This window comes from Carlito syrichta, unplaced genomic scaffold, assembly GCF_000164805.1.
Source record: "Carlito syrichta isolate Samal-C Ts95f unplaced genomic scaffold, Tarsius_syrichta-2.0.1 Scaffold307155, whole genome shotgun sequence".
Lineage (NCBI taxonomy): Eukaryota > Metazoa > Chordata > Mammalia > Primates > Tarsiidae > Carlito > Carlito syrichta.
In genome coordinates, this window is record NW_007251251.1 from 456,132 (window position 1) to 470,886 (window position 14,755).

Sequence of the window (14,755 nt, forward strand, 5' to 3'; positions counted from 1 at the left end):
GCTCCTGGCCACTGCAGCCTCGACCTGCTGGGCTCCGGTGATCCTTCTGCCTCAGCCTTCCAAGTAGCTGGAACTACAGGTGTCTGCTATCACACCTGGCTAGTTTTTGATTTATTGTAGAGACGAGGTCTCGCCAAGCTGCCCAGGTGGGTCTCGAACCCGCGGGCTCAGGCAATCCACTCACCTTGGCCTCCCAAAGTGCTGGGTTTATAGGTTGAGCCACCGAGCCTGGCCTGGATTCTAATCTTGATCACCCCTATTCCCCCTGCCTCAGCTTCCCTGCCTGTCCTGCTGCTTACCCTGGCCTGAGGCCGTCTGCGTGTGGGGTTGCTGGTCATGTAGGCTCTGGCTGTCCACAGAGATGCCACTGTCACTATGAAGTTTCTCTCCCTCCGGTGGGGGCGTCTGGTTCGCCGGCCGGCTGTTGGCTCCTTGCTTGTTCTGCTTACAGCTGTTCCACCTGCAGCCAGAGGACAGGCTGGGTCTCAGGGGACAAGGGGCTGTCCTGGCCAATGTGGTCGGGATATCTGCACTCTGCCGTGTGGGGGCCAGAGGCATGGTGGGTCCCCAACTGTAACCCCCACCAAAGCATCTGAGGCTGTTTACATACTGCCCCCATGTACACTGAAAGATCTGTGAGCGTAGGGGGCGCTCTGCAAACCCTCAATAGATATTCATGGCATGAATGGTGAATAAAGGACTGCCAGGAATTCCACATTTCCCAATTTACCCTTGTAAAATACTCCCACGTGTGGGCAGCAACATATACAAGAATCTCCTCTGCAATTATAAGCAATAACAAAAATGGAAAATAAACCAAAGGTCCATCAATAGGAGGCTGTCTAAATAAAATATGATTCATCCCTATTACTGAAGGAGTGGTTACAAGTGATCAGATAATCTATATTCCTGAGAAAAGCCCTCCTGAGGGAGATTAAGTGGAAAAGCACGTTATAGAAAATGTAGAGAGTGATCTTAATGATGCTGGAAAAAACTGTGTGTTTACATATAATTATAAAAGTTTTATATACATATTTATAAAAAGATGAACAGAAAAGGGTAGGGAAGGATCCAGTCCAAACAGATTCCATGAAGAGGGGAGGGGGATTTGGGAAGATAAAAGGGAGTTTTAAATTTTGCGTTGAAAGATACTGGTCTTGTTTGCATTTTCCCAGATAAGCATGTATTACTTCGATGATTTTTTTTTTTTTTTTTGAGTTGGAGTCTCACTCCGTCGCCCAGGCTGGAGTGCAGTGGCATCCTCAGGGCCACCCCAGCATCTACTTGCTGGGCTCCGGCGATCCTTCCGCCTCAGCATTCCAAGTAGCAGGAACTACAGGCGCGTGCCACCACACCCAGCTAATTTTTTGATTTATTGTAGAGATGAGGTCTCGCCAAGTTGCCCAGGCTGTTCTCAAACCTGCAGGCTCAGGCAATCCCCTCACTTCGGCCTCCCAAAGTGCTGTGATTACAGGTTTGAGCCACCTTGCCTGGCCTAATGATTAAAAAAAAAAAATGAAAAATGCATTTAAAACTTTAAAATGCTTTCCGGGAGTTCCTGCATATCCCAGACTCCTGGATGTGGGTGTCACAGGATCCTAGGTGTGACAGGCAGAGGGAAGCAACACATGCATACACGGTGATGATGGAGTGAGGGGTGGGACAAGGGCACAAGCATCTGGGGGTGAGAGGAGTCAGGGAGGGGAGTGGCAATGGGGTGCCAGCTGGAGCCAGGACAGGTCCGGGTGAGTCCTCTTCCTAACCTCTGGCTGACAGGCCCTGTCCTAGAGTAGGGCAGCAGATGGCGGATGAGGATGAGCTTGGTCTGGGGTCAAGTTAAAAAGGTTGAGGTCAGAGCACAGTCCTCCTTGAAGGCAAAGTTTCTCCGCCTCTGTCCCCTCTCTTACCTCTTGAAGGCAATGTAGGCCACGAGGCCCACCACCACGGCAGCCAGGATGGAGCAGTAGACAGGGATGAGGTTGTCGGTGGTGCCACGGGTCACCACGGGCTGGGAGCTGCCCATCACTGTGGTCACCACATCTGCCACTGTGCTGGCTATGATGTCTTGGTCTGGAGGCGCCTCGGGTTCCTGGGTGCTGGGGGCTGTGCTGTCCGAGCCCTCCGGAGGCGTGGGCCTCGTAATCCACCGGCCTGGGATCTCTGGGAGAAAGGCCACAGGAGTGACGCGCTCCCCCACGGGCCTCTCTCCTATGTCCAACCCACTCCAGCACTTCTTCCTGAGCCCCCACCCCTGGCTCCGGGTGTGCCTGTGCCCAGCTGTTATGCACGGGGTGGAGGCTGGGAGTGGAGGCTGAAAAGCAAGGGCCTGTGAGTCTGGGGACCTGGGTCTGCTTCAGCTCTGTCACCCACCCACCTGCTGTGTGACTCTGGTCAGTCCCTTTTCTCTGAGGACCTCAACCTCCCCATCTGTAGAAAGGGGATTTTAAGAGAGATGATCTCTAGGCTCCTGTCCATCTCAGGCTGTGGTTCTGGAATATTCTATTCTGCCTCCCTGAGGACCCAGAGCCTGGATGGAAGCAAACACACAAAGGAGGCTGAGCCACAGGGAAGCCTCAAGCTGGAGCCACTCTGGGGAAATGTCTCTCCGGCCTCAGGTTGCCCCTGATGACCCCAATCACCTCGGACCCCGGGAAGGATGAGCCCAGTCATCTTCAAGTCTGGTCAGAGAGGTGCTTTTCTCATGCCCTGTCCCCGAGAGCTGGCACTCAGCCCCTCTTCCTGTCTCGAATGTCCTAGACTCTAGGTTTGGGCTGGAGGGGTCGGGGTATGGCTGGGTTTTTCCCTCCCAGTCAGTCCTTGGACAGTGGCCAGCCTTTGTTTCCAGCCCTGCTTGTCCCCCAAGGCCTGATCCCACCACTCAGAGGAGACATCATCAGGTAGTCCCAACCCTGCTTGGGCAGGAAGCAAGTACCAGTGGAGAGAGGGCAGGAAAGGCAGGTACTGCCCGTCAGCTCGGGGAAGGGAGGCTATGCCTTTCCACCCACTGAGGCCCTCTCATGCCAGCTCGGTGCTGCCAGTCTCCCTGGCAGAAGACCGGGTACTTCCTGGCACCAGCAGGCGGGATTTTCCATTCTGCCACACAGCCATGGGCAGTGCTAGGGGCTGTGGGCTCTGGACGGCCTGGGGGTACTTGTCTGGGCAAAACTGCCTGCTCCATCCATGCTCACCTCCCACACGTGGGGCAGGGAGGGAAAGCAGATGGGACATGCCCATGGGGCAAAGAGCAGGGTGCCTTGCTCTCCAGCTCTGCCCCACCCAGTCCCCCCATTTGCCCACCCAAGTAGGATTTGACGCTGTCCACCGGTCTTCTGGGTCTCCTTGCCTCAAGACGAAGAGGCTTCAAAGACCCCCGTTTTCAGCACCTTCTGAGGGGTGAGGCCCCCAGATGTGAATCTGGAATCCATCTGGCTGGCAGGGGTGAGGGCCTGCCATCTGTACCGCCCCCTCCCACCCTCCCCTGTCTTAGTCCTAGAAAGGGGTGGGGAGAGTGAGCGGGAAGTGGGGGAGATTGTCTTCTGGCAGCAGGAGCACTGGATGGGCGAGGGTCTCCTCTTGCCCTGCTCAGGGACTCAGCAAGCCGGGGGGCAGCTCGAGCCCGGAGGTTGAAGACAGTTTAGCTCAGACTGACCCCCAACCCAGAGGCTGAAGGTGAGTGTGTGCTGGGGACCCTGGTGAATCAGACCGTCACAGAGAGTAGGACGGCAGGGAAGGGTGGAGACGGCGGCATGGGGCCGACTGAAGACAGCACTGACTGTCTGGGGCACTCCCCTCTTCTCTCCAGTCCCCTCTGACCGGGATGGGGGATGAGATCCAGATGTGGCCCTGTCCACTAGCATTCCAGCCCGCTAAGCCCTTGGCAGGTCTTGACAACCATTTCCGGAATGGGAGTGCTCAGACTTGGGGACAGAGGCAGGACCAGGCTACCCCTACTGGACCTGAATTTCACTGGGGCAACAGGGGGCCTTCTGCCCCAAGGGTGGAGGAGTCTCCATGGTGACACCTGAACGTTTATGCAGGAAGGTATGGAACACGGGAGGGAGGGGAGGGGAAACAGAACAAAGAATCAAATTCTATTTCCTAAGATGGGGTCCCTCTGCCAGGGAGCTGGCATTTAACCCTTCAGAGGCTGGATCCGAAAGGGGCGTGGGGGCAGTGATAAGCACACCCCTCAGGGGTACCCACCTCCTTCAGGAGTGGCTGGGAAGGCAGGGTGGTAGCTGGGAGAAATCTGTGAACGCCCCAAAAGGGCCACCACCTTCCTTTGCTCTGGCCGCGCCCCCTACTAAGGCCTCTGCCGGCCGGTCTGGACTTGCCCAGGGAACTGTGCTGCCCGCTTGCCTGCGGCCTGACTGCTGGAACACCCTCCCTCCTCCCTGCCTGGCGCCTGATGCCACTTGCCTGTCTGCTGGCCCAGGGCAATTGCCACCAGAGCCACCACATCCTATGGCCCATGTCTTCTCCGCCCCCCTCCCCAGTGCAGGGAGCATCACACACACCCTGGCTCAGCCCAGCTCAGCAGTTTTCTCTACCTGAGCCAGAGATCACAGGACTTGGAAGGCAGGTGGGGGTCATCAGAGCCCCTGTCCGACTGGTGGGTCCCTGGGGGCAGGGGATCTGTCTCCCTTTCCTACTGGGGCTGACTGGGGAGGAGGCAGTGCTGCCTCCATGAGAATAGGGATCTCCAGAGTTGGGACTGTCTTCTCCCTCGGCTAGGAACCATATGTTGGGACCATGTCTCCCTCATCAGACTAGGACGAAGGTCGTCTCTCTCCCGTCAAACTGAGGACTTCCTAAGGGAGGCGCTATGGAGCCTTCCCAGAAGTCAGTAGCCTGAGGGTTAGGTCTCAAGGGAGATCGCTCAGTAGGTACACAGCCACAGGATGCTGGGCCAGGATGCTGAGGCATCGCCAGCCTCTCTGCAACAAAAGAACTCACCTGTCTTCCCTGAGGTGGACATTATCTCCCATGGGGCTTCCTTCCCCTATCCTGGGAACTGCCCATCTCCCTAGGGCCCTAAGCCTGGTCAAGGTGGGCACACCCAGCTCCCACCTACCTAGAGAGCTGAGAACCTCTGTGCGTACCTGCCTTGTCTGGGCGTCCAAGCCCAGGCCTGCCCCTCCTCCCATGACCCCCTCCCCCAGTGCTCCTGCACCCAACCTCATCCTTCACTAAACTTCAACAGCCACTGTTAACCCCTCCCTGAGACAACACGAGCTGAGGTGGGCCAGCCCCATTGCACGTTCTCTAACCCATGACAACCCTGGTAACAAGACCAGCAGGGAAACTGTGGGCCAGAGACAGGAGTGACCTCCCTCATGCCAGACGGTGATAGAGCAGCCACAGATGAATGCAGCATGGAAATTGCACCGTCCTACCCATGGCCTGGGACGATGGTGACACCAGCTTTCCAAAGACAGAGCCCAAAGAAGGCTTAAATAACGCAAGGAGTCCTTTGGAAGATGGGATCTGAATGCCTCCTCCCTCAAGCTCCAGACTGAGGGGACAGGCTGAGGCCCAGGGAAGATGCCCACAGGTTCACGGTCACAGAGAGGCTCTGGCAGGCCAGGCTGGGCCCTCGTCTGCCCCCAGAGGGCGATATTCCTCGGGACTCCAGCCCGGGCTCACCGCTTATGCGTTCCCCCACCCCCACCCTGCGCCCCGAAGCCGGATCTGCGCTCACCCTCACACTCGGCGTCCGCCCAGCGCGTGCACTCGCGCAGCTGGCGCTCGGTGTCCTCGCACACGGTACACGGCAGGCACGGGTCCACATGGTTGGCCTCATCGGAGTAGGTGCCGTCGGGGCACTCCTCGCACACAGTGTTCTGCTTGTCCTGACACGAGAACACGAGCCCGGAGCCCGCCTCGCACACCTGGCATGCCTCACAGCGGCCTGTGATCTCGTCCTGGTAGTAGCCGTAGGCACAGCGACACACGGCGTCGTCCGCCTCCACGCAGGGCGCCGACATGCTCTGCAGGCCCACACACTCAGTGCACGGCTTGCACGGCTCGGTGGCGCTCACCACGTCGGAGAACGTCACGCCTGGGCGGAGGGAGGGCGGGGGACAGACACAAAGCTGAGTCGCTTGCTCACTGGGCACGCAGGAGCTGGAGCCCCTCCTGCACCCATTGCCTGCTAGGACGCTGACACGCCCTCCCCACCCCCCATCCCGGTCAGCCTTGCCCCTCATCAAATCCCACCCTCTTCCTAGGGACCCTGACCCCCAGTCTGTGAGAGTTGGTGACAGCCAACTGGGAGAGGGGTGGGCACCAGGAGCAGCCCCAGGTTACTGGCCTGGAGGCTTTCCAGGATAACCCAGCTGGTGCTGGTAAACTTGGCAAATTCTCTTAAAGAGTTCCCAGCAAGATTAAGGAATAATCTGAGCGTGGTCCCCACCCAGCCCTCCCCGCCGGCCAGAGCTAGGCTATGAATTCAGCCCAGCAAGGCAGATCTTCCCCTAGGGAGCCTCCCACTCAGCTGCCTTCTTCCTGTCCACACAGGTGGGGGCTCAGGTGCAGCCCCAATGGGCGTGGAGAGCCAGACCACAGGATTTACCACCCATGGCGCTACCCCACGCTGCTGAAGGGCTTGGCTCCTGAGGGTGGGGACAGGACTGCAGGCAAGAGAGTTCAGGTACAGCAGCAGCGACTGAAGCTAGAAACCAAAAAGGACTTGCACATGCTCTTCCAACTGACATAAGGGTCTGAGCTCACTCTTGACTCACGCTCTCTTTTTTTGTTTGTTTGAGTTGGAGTCTCACTCCGTTGCCCAGGCTGGAGCGCCGTGGCACGCTCACGGCTATCCCAGCGTCAACCTGCTGGGCTCCGGCGATCCTTCCACCTCAGCCTTCCAAGTAGCACGCTACCACACCCAGCTAATTTATTTTTTATTTATTTTTTATTGTAGAGACAAGGTCTCGCCAAGTTGCCCAGACTGGTCTCAAACCCACAGGCTCAGGCAGTCCACTTGCCTCGGCCTCCCAAAGTGCTGGGATTACAGGCTGAGCCACCGAGCCCGGCCTATGCTCTCTTAATTAATGAATGTGCCCTCCAGAATGAGGGGAGAGAGGCCAGGGCACGTCAGGGTCCCTGCTTCTTGTGCTTCACCCCTTCCAACCCAGGGTCGAGAACTCTGTGCCAATCTGGATATGGAAGGACCTATCCTTGCTCAAAGGACAGAAAGAGCACGAATTTAGGAACCTGAGGACCAGGGTAGGAGGGGTTGTTCAGAATGTGGAAGCAGAGGCAGAAAGCACCATCAAAGGGAAATTGAGGCCTGCTAGGGGGTCTCAACATTATCCAAAGGCATCAGAAGCAAGATGGAGCCCAGGGGCATGATCTGGAGGGTAAAGGGAGGTGGGAAAGAAATGGGGGGCAGGGAGAAGACCCAAGGAGAAGGGCCAGAGAGAGACTTCAGTTTCCAGTCCCTCCTAGAGAACAGGCAGATCTGGATTCAAAACCGGCTTCCATCACTTATTAGCTATGTGACTCTGGGTGTACTATTTAACCTCTCTGAGCCTTTTCTTTCTCTGTTAAATAGGAAATAACATCTCCACTCACAGGGCTGTGGTGAGGAAGAAATGAAATTCATCCATAAAGCACTTGGCATCCAGCAGGGATCCTATAAAGGGGGGCCCCTGCAGGTGGGCAGTGATAAACACAGGGAACTTGGTGGTAGGGATATAGTCTGACAACAGAAAGGACTTCCAGACATACACAGCTGAGGCATGATGTCTGATCTCTACACACAAGAGGGTCCTATCTGGAGGGCATGTGGCAAGGGTGGGTCTAGTCACACCCGAGAGGAAGGGGAGAGCCCGGCTCCTGGGAAACTAAAGAGAATTAGCAGAAGGCTCCTGAGAGATGGTTTTAGGTGGTGTGAAAAATGTGGTATGTTTTGGCAGAGAATGAAGGCAGGGGCTTAATAGGTTTCCTTGTGGAAACGTTTTGAGGATAAAGGGAAAGTCCGCTGGGGTCTCCATCCCCATAAAGTGGGCTTGTAAAGGAGGCCTGTTAACGCAGCTGGAGGGAAGGGAGGGAGGGAGGAAGTGGGCGGGGTGGCTCACAAGGCCACCTCTGCGCCTGCCTCTCCTCCTCTGCCCCAGAGATTCTGGAACATTCCTCTCCTGAGCTTCTCTACCCCAAATCCCTCTGAAGCTCCTTTGGCTGAAGGGAATGAGGTCCCCTCCTAGGAGGCTCAGATCCCGGGGTGGGGGAAGAGCTGGCTGGAGTCCCAGGAGTGAGAGAAGCCAACTTTGGAGGTTCCAGCAGAGCCGGTGGTGGTTGGCCAACCCCAGACTGAGATGGCACCCCTGTCAGATGAGGGCCAGAGCGTGTGGCCAGACAGCCAGGTGGCAAGGGCACCACAGGACATCCACCCTCCCCACGCAGCCCAGGCATCCCTCAGCTGGTGAATGGGGAGACAGAATCCACTGGCACAGAGATGGGAAAACAGTGTGTCTGGGAATTGCCAAGGGGCTGGGGTTGCCTGGAGGATAGATAAACTTTGGGGACGGATCCTGAAGAGATAGGCTGGCAGGTGGGGTTATAGTCCCAGCCTTATTCCCTTATTCCCAGCAGGATTCAATAATAATTCGAGTATGGTTCCCACCAGTTCTCCAGGTGGGCGTTGAATGCCAGGTAGCAGGCAGGATCTGACTGACAGGAGTCAGGAAAAGGACGCTGAGCCCACGGCGTGAAGGCAGCCACTGCGGACTAGGGGTGGAGACTGTGACCCCTGACTCAAAATCACATGAAATTCAGTCCTTGGCGGAGGTGCCCAGACCTGCCACCCCTCTGCCTTCCTCATTCACCAGCCCTGGATAGCTGAGGTTCTTTCCCCTCCTGAAGGAAAGCCCAAGTGGGAATGACCCCGGCTCCCCATCTCCCCTCCACCCAGGTCACCCCACAGTAAGGACGTCCTTATAGTGCTCCAACCCCCATCCCTGCTGCCTCTGCTTCCTGGCCAAAGCTGGAGAGCAGTTGGCCTGGGGGAGGGTGGCCACGCCTTCCCAGGATCCCCCAAGGTCAGTCTCCAGGGCACCAGGATTTGATCCTCCACTCCCTTCCCTGCACACAAGGGTAAGTGGCCGCCATTGATTTTGCAGAGCTGATGATATTTTTAGCCTGGTCTTAGCATCAGCTACTCTCCCACCCGGCCACGTTCTTCTTCCAGGCCTCTCTGCTTGGGAGCTAGGCAGGGGCACCCCTGGGGATCCCCCATCCATCGGCTCCCTCTCCTCCATTCTCAGTTTCTCCTGTCTGCTTCCTAGACTGGGTCAGACCCACTTCTGGTGACTGCACAGCAGAGGGCAGGGGACCCCAGCCCCCTCCACCCTCACTGGTCTCTTCCCCAGACCCGCCTGTACTCACTGTCCAGGCAGGGCTCACACACGGTCTGGTTGGCTCCGCAGAGTTGGGCCACACCCTCGCCCAGGTTGCAGGCTTTGCAGCACTCGCCGCTGTGGGTGTACAGGCCTGTGGTGCATGCCTCCTTGGCACCTCCAAGGGACACCTGGGTGGAGGAGAGCAGAGGGTCAAGACTGGCAAGAGAAGGGGGGTGGCTTCCTGGGGAGCAAATGCACCCCCCACAACACCTTCTATTGGAAACACCTGGGCTGGGATGAGCTCACTGGAGAAGTATTAGACACATCAAAGCTGGCCCAAGAGAGGCAGCGGGGACAGTGCGCCCCTGCAGGCTGCTGGGGTGTGAGGTCAGAGTCTGGGCTGCTGACCTTCTGCAAAGTTCATCTTGAGGTTACAGCGAGTCCTGGAACCCCAAGGATATACCATGTGGGAAAGGCAGCCAAGGCCCAGGGGAGAGCCTTCTGGCAGGTACGACATGAATGACTGGACAGGTTGCAGCGTGCACAGGACTCCCAGCCAAGGGGCAAGTCGAACTGAAATCTAGCCCAAACTCCATTCACTAAGCTTCACACCTGCAGGGCTCTACTCAGAAGAGGGCCTTTTTCTAACAAAAGCTGGCAGGGCCCTTCTCCAGGACCTTAATTCCACATATTCAATCACAAATGGGAGGTGTCTGTGCCCAAGAGTGGAAGGCGGAGGGCTGGGGCCTCGGGTTTGAATCCTGACTCTGGGGGCCGGGGGGTGCTTCTGGGCAGCCCTGCTTTCCCTCTTTTTAATCCTCACTTCCCTATACAGATAGATGGCAACAGCCTGGTGCCAGGGCAAAGGACCAGTCAACTGGCAAAAGTTTGGCACCAAGCCAGGGAGAAAGGGAGACCCATTTTCAATGATGAGACGGTGGCTGCTCTCACCACCCAGCCACCCTGCCACGCCATGGCTTGATTTCCAGTCACCAGACCCAACCCCCACCCCCACGTGGCCACTGGGAACAGTGCTGGAACCAGGGGAAAGGGGAGTCAGATTCCTGCCACTGAAGCATCTTTGCTCATGGATGGAACAATTTAACACCACATTCCCTAGAGGGAGGGGCTGCTGGAGGCCTGCTTTTATATTTCTGTGCCTTAAAAAAAAATCTTAATGCCTAATAAAACTCCAAAGCCTGCTTTGCTGGCTCCAGACCACGCAGCCCTCATTTGATGCTGAGAAGTATGGGCTCCGGGATCGTGGGACCAGAGGGCAGCTTTACAAGGTTGTTTGGGACATTCCTCCACTTTCACATTGATCAGATCAGAACCAAGATGACCCTTTCCCTCCAGTCTTCTAAAATATTCTGCAGTCTCACCAGGATTTGGTGGGAGGAGGAAACAGAGGAGGCAGGGGGATGGATGGGTTGGACCAATCTAAGAAGCAGCCGTGGTCCCCATGAGACTGGCAGGGAGGGCGCAGGCAGCAGAGAGGGAATCAGCCTCGAGTGTTGCCACCCTCTCCTCCCAGACCGAAGCAGCACACAGGGCTGGGAACATGTGCAGACCAGGAGCCTGGCCTCTCAGACGCAGGCTTTCCCCCAGGAGGCGAGATTCCAGAAGGGCCTGTTCTGATTTCTTTTCATCCTTTAGGGCTCTGCTTAAATGTCACTTCCTCAAGGAAGTGGTCCTGTCACCCCCACCCCTCCCAGATTGAGTGGAGCTGCCTCATTACCCAGCCTTCTTGTCTGGCTGAATTTACAGCTGAATTTATAGACTCCTCCCCCGAGGAGCCTGGATTGCCCCCCCCCAAGCATGACACAGTGCATGGCACACAGGAGGGGCCAGATGTCTACATGCATGAAATTTTTTTTTTTTTTTTGAGTTGGAGTCTCACTGTCGCCCAGACTGGAGTGCAGTGGCCGCTCCGGCCACCGCAGCCTCGACCTGCCGGGCTCCGGCGATCCTTCCGCCTCCGCCTTCCAAGTAGCCGGAATTACAGGCACGTGCTACACGCCCGGCTAATCTTTGATTTATTGTAGAGATGAGGTCTCGCCAAGTTGCCCAAGTAGGTCTCGAACCCGTGGGCTCAGGCAATCTACTCGCCTCAGCCTCCCAAAGCACGGGACTACAAGCTGAGCCACCGAGCCCGGCTGTGCATGGAATCTAAGAAGATGAAGAACACTATATGACCTCCATGAACCAGGACCCTGGGAGAACGACTCTCAGATAAGCCGAGTTTCCCCACGGCCAAGGGTTTGCTACCGTAATCACCGAATGTTTCTCATTTCCACCATGGTGGCTGCACCCTTCTCTGTCTCTAGAACATACCTTCATGGTTCCCACATGACTCAGGGACTCAGTATTTACATGAACGATTATTCTGGGCCCCAGTGCAGTGAAGATCTTTGTGCTCTTTATCCCAAATTACCACACTTTTGTCTTTTTGAGTTCTCCTGTCAGCTTTTTTATAGTTTTTCTGTCTCCTCTCTTCCTGTCAAGGTATCAGTTGTCACTGCCTGCTGCTACCAGGGTGTGACCTGAAGCAGCCCCTCCCCCACCACGCTAATTTATTTCAGGTCTAATTGAATCTTCAGAAACTGTGTAACCAGCCTTGGTAGAAAGGTGTGCACATGGGATCTGAATGGGGGGTGGGAAGGACAGCTCTCTGAGTGAAATGTGTGAGCCATTGGGTCCCCCTTCCCCCTCCTCTGCCTCCATGGCTGACTCCTGACTTGCTACTGAGGAGCTGAGTGACTTGGGGCAGGATTCGGATTTCTCTGTGCCTCAGTTTCCCCCTCCTTAGGTCATCATGACAGTACCTGTCTCAGGATTGCTGTATTAGATGAGTGAGCAAGGTGTCTATAGACTCCAGGACCCCTCTTTTTTCTCTTCTCCAAGGGCTTTTTGCTGCCTTTACAGCTCTTGGTGTGCTCCAATTAATTGAGGTCAGCAGAGGCCTGGGCTTCGGATCGCTGAGGGGGTCTGTCTATGGTGGTCAGGGCGGGTGTGGTAGCTTTGTGCAAAAGGCCCTCCATCGAGAAACCTGTTCTCCCTGCTGCAGCCCAAGGCCCTCTCTCTTCTCTCAAGACTTGCATTTGGAGTCGGGGCCAAATAATTAGTAACCATGTGTTTCCTGTGCTGATTTTTTTTTTTTTTTTTTTGAGTTGGAGTCTCATGCTGTCACCCAGACTGGAGTGCAGTGGCCACTCCTGGCCACTGCAGCCTCGACCTGCTGGGCTCCGGAAATCCTTTCGCCTCAGCCTTCCAAGTAGCTGGAACTACAGGTGCGCACTACCACACCCGGCTAATTTTTGATTTATTGTAGAGACGAGGTCTCACCGCGGTCTCAGGCAATCCACTCACCTCGGCCTCCCGAAGTGCTGGGATTACAGGCTGAGCCACCGAGCCCGGCCCATGCTGGTTTTATGTTCCTCCCTCTATCATAAAATCCCAGATCTCCCACTGTATAGTATGCTTCTTTGGGTAAATTACTTAATCTCCCTAAACCTCAGTTTTCCCACTTAGAACACTGGGTTGACAATATCTACTGTCCAGAATTGCTGGGAGAATTAAATGAAATCATTTATGCAGATATGTCTGTCCTCCAGTAGAAATTCAGTAGATGTTGGTTATCAAAGAAGTATCTTGTCCTGGGCAAAATCAGCTACTGACCCCAGGGAGGAGGTCCTGGGAGGGGAGGTCTAGCCAAGCAGGGAGGGGTGACTAGAGTCAGGCTAACTGCTCCGAAGTCAGATCCAAAATGATCAAGGTATCATTTTGTCTGCAATATGTATGTATTATAATGTATGTTTGATACTCATTCATTTCCAAGTTGGTAGTGATTTCATCCAATTTTCAAAAATGTCGCCATCTTTCTGTTTTGACCATTCGAAGGCTTTCAAGAAATCAAGGTAGAAATATCCTTGGGTGAATTGACATTTTTTTTTTTTTTTTTTTGAGTTGGAGTCGCACTCTGTCATCCAGGCTGGAGTGCAGTGGCACGCTCAAGGCCACCGCAGCCTCTACCTGCTGGGCTCAGGCAATCCTTCCGTCTCAGCCTTCCAAGTAGCCGGAACTACAGGCATGTGCTACCACGCCTGGCTATTTTTTACTTTATTGTAGAGACAAAGTCTCACCAAATTCCCCAGGCTGGTCTCGAACAAAGGTCTCACCAAATTCCCTTGGTCTCCCAAAGTGTTGGGATTACAGGCTGAGCCACCATGCCTGGCTGGGTGAATTGACTTTTAAGAATTTTTATTTTCTTGGCTGGGCACAGTGGCTCAGGCCTATAATCCCAGCACTTTGGGAGGCCAAGGCAGGAGGACTGCTTGAGCCCAGGAGTTCAACACCAGCCTGGGCAACATAGCAAGACCTTGTCTCTACAAAAATTAAAAAATTTGCCAGGCATGGTGGTGTGCAGCTGTAGTTCCAGCTCGGGACTTGGGAGGCTGAGATGGAAGGATCATCTGAGCCCAGGAGGCCGAGGTTGTGGTGAGCTGTGATCATGCCACTGCACTCCAGCCTGGGCAACAGAATGAAACTCTCATTTAAAAAAAAAAAATCTTAATTGGAGAAAAGAGGAAACCAAAAATAGTTGAAAGTATTTGAAGCGATATGTGTGCTTTGGTGTGATTAGTCCTGACCATTCACAACAGCTCAGCAAAGGGTTACCCCGGTGAAGGGTACTATGGGGTTGCCTCCATGCAAACGCAAGGGAGGCCCCGGCACACGCCCTTTAGATGGGGAGTGAGTTGGGGGTAGGAGACACGCGTTAATGGCCTAGTATGCTGCAGCGTGAACACTTGGGAGGGGGTTCAGGGTGGGGAGAAGGGACTTAGTTCTAAATCTGTGACGCCAAAGGCATCTGGCCGGATGTGATCCCTCGGGCCAGCGGGAGCTCACAACCACAGCTCCTTCCAGATCTAGAAAGTGGGGGAGGGAGGGAGCCTGGGTAAAGCATCCTGGGTTCCAACAAGGGCGCCACCACTTACTAATGGGGCGAGCCTGGTCTCGCGTCCGGAAGTCTGGGGGGCTCAGCTACCTCTACTGCAAAATGGGTATAACTAAACTCAGCTTGTTAGGCCCTTTTGTGAAATCAGTAACTCAAGAGGAAGTACCCAGGGCAGCGCGAGCCACTTCGTAGGCGCTCGGTGCCTTTTGTTATTCCCGCCTCCCCATCCCGCCCCCCAGGGAAAGAGCAAGGCGCTGGGAGGCAGCCGGGGCCGGGACGATGCGGCGGGGCTCCTCCCTCCCGGAGCCGCCTCCCTAACCACCGAGCTCCCGCCGGCCGCTGGCGCACGCCCATTTGCCGCCGGGGATGCGTCCCTATTAGGCGCATTAGCCGGCCTGGCGGCTCCGGTTACAGACGTCTGAATGACAAAGTGCCTGCATTACCGGCGCGGCCC

The 14,755-nt window shown here is 55.6% G+C and overlaps 1 protein-coding gene across 1 annotated transcript in view; it reads right to left on the reverse strand.

Moving 5' to 3' along the window:
- Positions 1-14,755, reverse strand: part of NGFR (nerve growth factor receptor) — a 16,971-nt gene that overhangs the window by 1,592 nt on the left and 624 nt on the right. The window contains exons 2-5 of the mRNA XM_008063959.1: positions 9,391-9,532; positions 5,702-6,061; positions 1,908-2,160; positions 300-460 (exon numbers count right to left, since the gene is read on the reverse strand). Coding sequence (XP_008062150.1) covers positions 300-460; positions 1,908-2,160; positions 5,702-5,987 — 700 coding nt within the window. The 5' untranslated portion in view covers positions 5,988-6,061; positions 9,391-9,532. The remainder of the gene's footprint in view (positions 1-299; positions 461-1,907; positions 2,161-5,701; positions 6,062-9,390; positions 9,533-14,755) is intronic.